Raw genomic sequence first — 9,618 nt, 5'->3', positions numbered from 1 at the left:
AGGGATGAATTATCCAGGCGGGCACTGTAATAGCTCTCAAGTATATTCCAAATTTCAACTAACCATATCAGGTAGCAATAAACGTCAATGATCGCTTAGTATGAACAAGCCTGTTCTGATCGGTAAATCCGAGTTCGATTCCCTGGACTGTGAATATTATCAGGAATCTAAATTTCAAACAATTATGAATACGAGGACTAGTACATCTTCAAATGCTTCTTTTAGTTTAACAGTTGGTCATAGGGCATAATTATATTTTTTACCTAGCGTTCTTTTTGTATGCGTTCGTGTACTGGATATATTTCCTCACTTCACTGTGGATTTAACTAATTTTGAATTGCTTTGAAAACGTTATGTTAACATACATTTTCGGAAATATCAATTTCAATGATATTTTCTATATCTAAATATGTTGATGCAACAGAAATAATTGGCTGCTTTGTAAGAGTAATTCTACAATTAAAGATGTGAATTTCTTTATACGTATTTAATCTGTCACACGTTTTAATTCGTCGCACGACTTAATTCGTCGCACATTTACGATTATCACTAACTCAATGGGTAGCTTCAATAGATACAGTAGGGTTACATATATCTAAATGAAAAGCTTCGATTTACTGAGATTATCCATGCATACATTTAATGTAGCTCTTCAGTGTATAACATCTACGATATCCATGTATGTCTTGCAAATAACTTGCACATGCAAGTACTACCAGTCAAAAGCTCCGTATACCGGAAGCCAGCAAGTGTATGGGGTCATCAGGAGAGAAAGCGCGCCGTTTTGGGGCCTACTTCTCGACGGCATCAGTGCGCCCCCCCCTCTCACTGATATGAGATCAGCTGGTTATCAAGTTAAGCTCAATATCCTTCTAGCCATCGCTCATCGTCTATATTGTAATATTTTTGTTGTGGAAGAATTCTGATCATCCCTCAAGAGACTAAAAGGTGGACTGACTCATTATTATAAGGTAAAGAACTGTGAACGATTGGAAGGTCGATCTTGGTAGCAATCGTTGAAAGTTCGTTTTTTTTTTTTCGCGTTAATCATTGTTTGATCACTGTTAGACGTGGGTTGCCTTGTTGGTTTATTGTTGAAGGTCTCCCGTGGGGGTGAGCCTAGTTGTTGAGCCTCATTTTTGAATTGTTAGTTGTTGTGTTTTTTGCATGTGGAGCTGTATTTTGTTTTCTTCCCCATTTATGGGCGAGGTGGGGAGGAGGGGAGGAGTAGAGAGCGAACCAGTTCCGGCCAGCAGCTGTGCTTCGGCCACTGGAAGAGGTTTGACAGCTGACGTGTTGCAGGTACGAGAGATGAAGATGGATCAGAGGAAGTTGAAGGAGTTCAACAGACTCATAGAGAGGGATGGAACCGGTTTCAGCCTTACACCACCAGAAAGTTTAACAACGTGCGTGATGATGCGGACAGTGGTGCATTGAAACTCTGTCCACGAAATCAAAAACAATAGAAATAGCCACGGTGGAGGCTATAGAGGAATGCCTAAAGGAAGGGGAAAGCCTCACAACACTTTACGCGTGGGGGAGGAAATACGGCACAGTGGAGGTAAGGTTCACTAGTGAGCAAGAAGAGATAAACCACTCTACTCTGGCGCTAAGGACACCAGAGTGAATACTTCTGCCCACTTACTGTGGAAAACGGGTGGCCAGGGTAAGCAAGAATTGGCAGAGTACCCCCCGCCCCGGAGATTGAGGAAGCGTGGCTGATGGCAGCCATCCTGTATAATATGGAGGAGGATGTGAAGGTGTTGAAAGTGACGAGGACGAAAGAGGTGAACTGCCGAGGGTACGGCTTTGAAGTGGCAAACCAAGTCAGTTCACAAGACTTGCATAAGATAGCAGAGGAGGTGAAACTGCCGGAAGATGTGAATTTGAGAGTAGTGAAGGAGGGAAGACCTTCAACCTGTTACTAGTGTGGAGAAGGGGACACATGAAAGCAAGGTGTCCTCAGAAACACGACGAAGTTGTGTAGAGGATAGAAGCTGCAAGGTGAGGAGCAGGAGCGGGGTGCCGAAGCGACTGGCCCAGTATGTGAGAGGTGCCCAGAGAGGGTAGGGAAGTGTGCGGTGGTGGGTGAGAGGAGGAAAAGGAAGGGAAACATGGACTCACTGCCAAAGACCGCACTAAAGAAAAGAAAGGAGAATAAAGAAGAAGCACAACACGAGATACGAACAACATCAAAGGAAGCCAACACGTTAAAACAAGTGGGACTACAGAAACAAACAAATGAAAAAGAACCAAAGCATAAATAGCATATGACAACATGTGCGAAAAGTACAGAGATAGAGGAGAAAATTACAAAAAGGAAAACAGTAATAAGAGTGAAACTAACGACGGAATACTATGCAGAGAGCACCAAAGCAATAATTATTGACGACGAGAGATGTGAAAAACTATGAGAACTGTTCGGAAATAAGATAGACCCAACGGGAGTACGCGTCGAGTTCGACGACTTGCCGCCAGTAGTAGAATACGACGACCTGTTGCCATAGATAAAACAGTTAAAAAAGAAAATGAATAAAAATTAAAATTTTTAAATTACTGTAAAAACAAATGCAAAACGGAAAATAAGAAAACTGATTTATAAACGTTAAACGAAAAACATTTGAATGATACTGCCTGCGAGTGGAGTGCAGGCAAACCATTTCATCCTCATTGTTATTACCCATTCGTCATTCGTTCGTTCCGTGGTTTTTGTCCCCCCACTGTGGTGTTTTGTCTGTCCTTGTGCTGTCCCCTCAGTGTTATGGCCGTAGTGCCAAAATAAAGAATCATCGATGTTGGTAGCAATCGTTGAGAGTTCGTTTTTTTTCGTGTTAGTCATTATTTGATCCCCTTTAGCCATAAGTCACCTTGTTCAGTGCGTTGTGTATATACTTTCTCCCCACCCACTGCTCCGTTATATTATATGTCCAATACAGGGAGGTGATAATTTTCCTTACACAGAAAAATAAAGTGACGTTTCTCCGAAATTTCGCAGCTGATTGGTTACTTCTCGAAGAATTTGCACGCTTCATTTCTCTTTCCCCTGAAGAGTATTGAATAACAATCGCTATTTAAATGAAGCATAATTTACGAAGGAAGTAAAATGGGTACACTAATTTGCACACGCTGCAGTTGTTGGCGGCGACAGCAATTAATTAATCTTAGTTTGAAATTTTAGCACAAGGTCAGCAAGTTCAGTGGAGGGGTGAAGTCGATTACAATGACCCTAGTGCTCATCTGTATCTATTTTATCGACCCTGAGAGGATAAAATGCAAAGGCAACTTCGGCGGAATTTGAACTCAGAACGTAATGGCAGACGAAATACCTATTTCTTTACTACCCACAAGGGGCTAAACACAGAGAGGACAAACAAGGACAGACAAACGGATTAAGTCGATTATATCGACCCCAGTGCGTAACTGGTACTTAATTTATCGACCCCGAAAGGATAAAAGGCAAAGTCAACCTCGGCGGAATTTGAACTCAGAGCGTAACGGCAGACGAAATACGGCTATGCATTTCTTCCGGCGTGCTAACGTTTCTGCCAGCTCGCCGCCTTAATTAATTAATATTTCACCAACAACGCGTGACAGAATCTAAAGTGAATTTAATATTCGACCGTCGTACTGGGGTACATAACATTTTTTTAATTAAGTGCACATGTTGGTAGAGAACTCTTACTCTATAGTTACTTTTCTTCCTGTTTTCTGCTGTAAGCAAATATTAGGGTCCAAGATATAATGCGCACTCCTGAGGTTCTTGTAGAAGGAGAAATGCAGGATGTCTTATATCCAGAAAAAGTTACAGATTGTTTGCAAAAATGAGACCATTGAAATGAGCAATATGCGCTGGTGGATGAAGATGATTAATGGAGGGGAGACTAGCATTGTAGTAAACTATGTGATCACTGACACGAATCGCCGGTGAGTGGACGAACTGATTTATGCTGAAAAACGAATCAAAACTACACCTCTAGATTGTTTGCTACACCTCTAGATTGTAGTGATAACGCATTACAAAGATGGAGGGCAAGTTTTAGCATCAGTGTGTACGTCTGCTGATATCCGATTTGAAGAGGAGAAAAGTGGAATTTTTCTCTGATCTCGTGAAAGTGTTTGAAGCCAATGAAGGTGCTTTTTTTTTCTTATTTTTTCATATATAATGACGGAGGATTAAATGTGGGCATATTAGCATGTTGATCCGGAAACGAAAGCATCACACATCTTTTCCAAAGCTTAAGAACTGCAAGAGCCAGTCATCGGCACAGAAAGTCATGGCGACTGTTTTGGGGGATAACAAAGATATCAGTCTCCTTGGTTTTCTGGAACGTGGCTGTACTGTGGACAGTGAGCAGTGTATTGCGACACACAAAAAAAGCTTAGAGAATTCATCCATAGTGAAAGTGAAAGTGAATAAATGAAAGTGAAAACAATCAATATTCACCTTGATAAATGTGCAACCACATGCAACATCGGGAACAGATCAGGCAAACCGCAATTTAGGCCGGTCGGTGGCACCTCAACCGCGATACATCACGAATTTGATATTCTCTGACATCCAGCTGTTCCGTTCAATAAAGTACAGTCTTCGGGGACTAATATTTGATTACATAGATGAGGTGATAGTTGCTGTAAACCAGTGTATATAACAGTGCACACTGAATTTTTAAAAGATTCAAAAGTCAGGTTCAACGATAGCGCAGATGTATAGCTTGCAATAGAGTCTATGTTGAGTGGTACCTTTGGGATCTGTTCGGTTTGAACGGCAGTTTTTTCTAGCGGTTTCATATGAAATTGTCACCCATAATTATGACCCTAGTATCGATCTATTGCATTTCAATCTGTTTTGGGGTTAGGGTTAGTTAGGGTTAGGGGTGGGGGTAGGGTATCTTTTTTCTTCACAAATGTAAATAAACCCAATCTGTTTCTTAAACGAAGGACATATTCATACGGCACAGAATGTTTATAACCTCAATAGACGTTGAAGAAATTGAAGAAAAAGCAACAACAAATATCTTGCAAACTATAGAATTTTCTCAATAAAGCCAAGAGAAAAAGATGTTTTATAAACACATTCTACCAGTATACGAAGTTTAAAATTTTTAGTTACCTAGAAATTATGTTAAAAACTGCCGTTCAAACCGAAAAGATCCGATGTTTTAGAAACACATTCTACCAGTATACGAAGTTTAAAATTTTTAGTTACCTAGAAATTATGTTAAAAACTGCCGTTCAAACCGAAAAGATCCGATGTTTTATAAACTCATTCTACCAGTATACGAAGTTTAAAATTTTTAGTTACCTAGAAATTATGTTTAAAAACTGCCGTTCAAACCGAAAAGATCATACCTTTGTATTAAGGAAGTTATTCAACCAACATATATGATCTAAAGAACCTATGTCAGTTAAGATAAAAGTTACGCTCATTGTTGCATAACATCTGGTACAACCGTTGTGGTTAGCTCTTTTAATATATCGTATGCGATTTATGAATTAATTTAATTATATTTTGTTTCATTCAACCATAGTGTCCTTAATATTCGTGTATAGATGCTATATAGATCTGGTCGGATCACTTCAGTACTGAATAATGAAGGATTCAAAAGTTTATTCAGCATATTTTACTATCTTTTATTTATCTTTTACTTGTTTCAGTCATTAGACTGTGGCCATGTTGGAGTATCGCCTTGAATTTTAAGTCGACTGAATCGACCCCACTACTTGTTTTTTAAAATCTGGTACTTATTCTATCGGGCTCCTTTGCCGAACTCCTAGGTTACGGGGACGCAAATACATCAGCACCGTTTCTCAAGCAGTGGTGGTGAGACAAACACAACCACAAAGACACACACAAATTATATATATTATATATATATATCGCCTTCTACTATAGCTTCGCACCGACCAAAGCCTTGTGAGTGGATTTGGTAGACGGAAACTGAAAGAAGCCCGTCGTATATATACATATTATATATATATAATATATATATATATATATTATATATATATATATATTGTGTGTGGTGTGTGTGTGTGTATATATATGCAGCGGGCTTCTTTCAGTTTCCGTCTGCCAAATCTCTCTCTCTCTCTCTCTCTATAATATATATAATATATATGTATGTATCTCTCTCTCTCTCTCTCTCTATATATAATATATATATATATATATATATATATATATTTATACGACGGGCTTCTTTCAGTTTCCGTCTACCAAATCCACCACAACGCTTTGGTCGGCGTGAGGCTATAGCAGAAGACACTTGCCGCAGACCACACAGTGGGACTGAATCCAGCGCCATGTGGATGGGAAGCAAGCTTATTACCACACGGTCACCATCATTTTATTTACGGAGTGAGAAGAAAAGATAAGGAAGGGTTATAATGAAAGCATTTTACTGGGAAGATGTTATTGGGTTGGTGCATAATTATTGCAGCTTTTTTGCAACAAATTTTATTAAAAAAAAAAACAGGAGTGGCTGTGTGGTAAGTAGCTTGCTAACCAACCACATGGTTTCGGGTTCAGTCCCACTGCGTGGCATCTTGGGCAAGTGTCTTCTGCTATAGCCCCGGGCCGACCAATGCCTTGTGAGTGGATTTGGTAGATGGAAACTGAAAGAAGCCTGTTGTATATATATATATATATATATGTATATGTATGTATGTGTATGTGTTTGTGTGTCTGTGTTTGTACCCCTAGCATTGCTTGACAACCAATGCTGGTGTGTTTTGCTGGGGTCGATTTGCTCGACTAAAGGCGGTGCTCCAGCATGGCCGCAGTCAAATGACTGAAACATGTAAAAAGAGGAAAAAGAGGAAAAAGAGAGAGTAATCTTTAAATGGTTATTTCGGAGCATATTCACTATCTACTTCAATTACTGCTACTCATTTGTTTGGTAGACGGCCAGACCGTCATTTAAAGATGTTTTTGTTAAATATTGTCATTGCTTTTGTTGAATAAAATTTGTTGAAAAAAAAACTGCAGTAATTATGCACCAACCCAATATTATTGTACTTCAGAATTCATTTGCTGTATCGAAAGAAAGAAAGAAAGAAAGAAAGAAAGAAAGAAAGAAAGAAAGAAAGAAGAAAAAAGAAAGAGAGAAAGAAAAATAGCTGAACTTAATTTGAAATTTACGTACAGGTTGAAATATTCAGAACTATCCTAAGTTATCTTTTTATTTGCGAAAATAACTAATGCAGTTATTTGTGTAACTACAGCTGCCGCTACATCGTCGGCCATTCGTTGATTATTCTGTTATTAGAAAACGTTTAGTTGTAGCCAATTCCAACGATGTGTTGTTTGTGTTTGTACACATCCTCCTACGTACAAATCCGGGCAACAATTTACCCATTCACGTACGACCACGAACAGTCGTTCACAGTCGTTCGGTGAGTATCTTTTGTAGCAATATAAATTTTCAGTCTATTGGTTATTCGATTTTGATGCAAGGGACGGAATCGTCTGGTCAAGAATCTGCTAATTTCTGGGGTCTCCCCCACCCCCCGCTAGTGATGACAGAAATGAAATATAAGAGTTTTATGCACTCTAATATCTTTTTTCCTTTTCATTTTCTCCCAGTTCCGTTATAGGATAAAAAAAGGTAAAGTTCCTTTCCGAGTCATGTAAGACTCATGGGGCCGGTTTCCCGGTTTCCATGGTGTATATATTACCCACCAAGGACGGACACCAGTCCGTCCCAGGATTACTCATTTTTGCCGGATGAGTGGACTGAGCAACGGGATAAGAAGTGTTTTGCTCAAGAGCACAAAGCGTCACCCGGTCTAGGAATCGAAACCACAATCTTATGATCATGAGTCCAACATCCTAACCACTAAGCCACACACCTCCCCTTTCCAGGTGAGTAGACTAGAGCAACGTGAACTGAAGTGCTTTGGTTCAACTATTATAGAGTCATTATTAGTTGTCTATCAAAAGGCGGCGATCTGGAAGAATCGTTAGCACTCTGGGCGAAATGTTTAGCGGTATTTCGCCCGTTGCTACGTTCTGAGTCCAAATTCCGCCGAGGTCGACTTTTGCCTTTCATCCTTTCGATGTCGATAAAATAAGTACCAGTTGAATAATGGGGCCGGTGTTAATTGACTAGCCCCTCCCCCTTACTGCCCTTGATGTGAAGAATTCAAATATATTTTGGAAGGTGCATTATCTAGTTATCATACAAATCGTTCGTAGGTGTTTTTAAACTTTCTAATTTGCGTAATGTCTTTTGTAGTCCAACCATCTGGAGCAATATTTTTCCACTATTCAGTAAAACAGTTTGTTTGTGGTTGTAAGTAAAAGATCTTTCATTATTTATCTACTTTCTGGCCGTTTATAATGAACCCCATCATGTCTAACAACTATTTAAAGGAAGGCTTCAAGAAAACTTCTTTCTTTAACACCAACTCCCCAAACCATTCACATAGATCTATGTACATGACCTGAAAAGTTCACACACACATACACACGCACACGCACTCTCACTTACTCACTCACTCATTCACTCATCAGTCTCTCTCTCTCTCTCTCTTTATATATATATATATATATATATATAGAGATATATCTATATATATATAATATATATATATATAATATATATATAATATTATATGTATATCTATATACTCTTTACTCTTTTATTTGTTTCAGTCATTTGACTGCGGCCATGGAGCACCGCCTTTAGTCGAGCAAATCGACCCCGGGACTTATTCTTTGTAAGCCCAGTACTTATTCTATCGGTCTCTTTTGCCGAACCGCTAGGTGACGGCGACGTAAACACACCAGCATTGGTTGTCAAGGAGTGCTAGGGGGACAAACACAGACATACAAACATACACACATATATATATATATATACATATATATGACGGGCTTTCAGTTTCCGTCTACCAAATCCACTCACAAGGCTTTGGTCGGCCCGAGGCTATAGTAGAAGACACTTGCCCAAGATGCCACGCAGTGAGACTGAACCCGGAAACCATGTGGCTGGTAAGCAAGCTACTTACCCACACAGCCACTCCTGCGCCTATATATATATATATATATAATATATATTATATATATATATATATATTATATAACACACATACATGCACTCACAAGCGGATTTTCCCTTCGTGAAGTGTGTAATATAATTGAAATTCGCTTTACTCATTTCGTTAAATATAACACACACATAACTAATTGCTCTGCATGCAGCGGATGTCCTTAAGGATTTTTCTGCAACCATTTAATTAAGTTTGGAAATGTACAAAAGCAGTAAACACTGGTAGTCTGGAAACAAGAGCTTTATCGCAATTGTTTGACCTACTAAATGTAAATTCCAGATCTATAAATGGAAACAATTAATAATTTTCATATAATTTAAATTCCAAATTTGAGAACAACGTCCGACATATATAAAATCACCATGTTTGTAGCCGGGGCAGGAGCGGTAACGACAGCAGGGTCTCAGATGTCGGAATAGTGTTGCAGTTTGAGTCTTAATTGAGTATTATTGACTGTTGGGAGCTGAAGCAATTTCTAATCCGGAAGTGGAAAACCAATCTTTGAGTATCATTTGCTATGTTATAGACGTAAAAGCAACAAAGGTGATCATTTACTTTTGTGAG

At 39.1% G+C, this 9,618-nt stretch overlaps 1 protein-coding gene across 1 annotated transcript in view; it reads left to right on the top strand.

The window, feature by feature from the left end:
- LOC115213285 (tropomodulin-like) overlaps positions 1-7,633 on the top strand; it is a 14,475-nt gene extending 6,842 nt beyond the window's left edge. Inside the window, exons 2-3 of the mRNA XM_036503519.1 lie at positions 7,225-7,395; positions 7,586-7,633. Coding sequence (XP_036359412.1) covers positions 7,225-7,395; positions 7,586-7,633 — 219 coding nt within the window. The remainder of the gene's footprint in view (positions 1-7,224; positions 7,396-7,585) is intronic.
- The last annotated feature ends 1,985 nt before the right edge of the window (positions 7,634-9,618 follow it).

The sequence above is a fragment of the Octopus sinensis genome, linkage group LG6 (assembly GCF_006345805.1).
Source record: "Octopus sinensis linkage group LG6, ASM634580v1, whole genome shotgun sequence".
NCBI classification, from domain to species: domain Eukaryota; kingdom Metazoa; phylum Mollusca; class Cephalopoda; order Octopoda; family Octopodidae; genus Octopus; species Octopus sinensis.
Note: the sequence above shows the minus strand (reverse complement) of the source record. Positions and strands in the feature narration are given on the sequence as shown.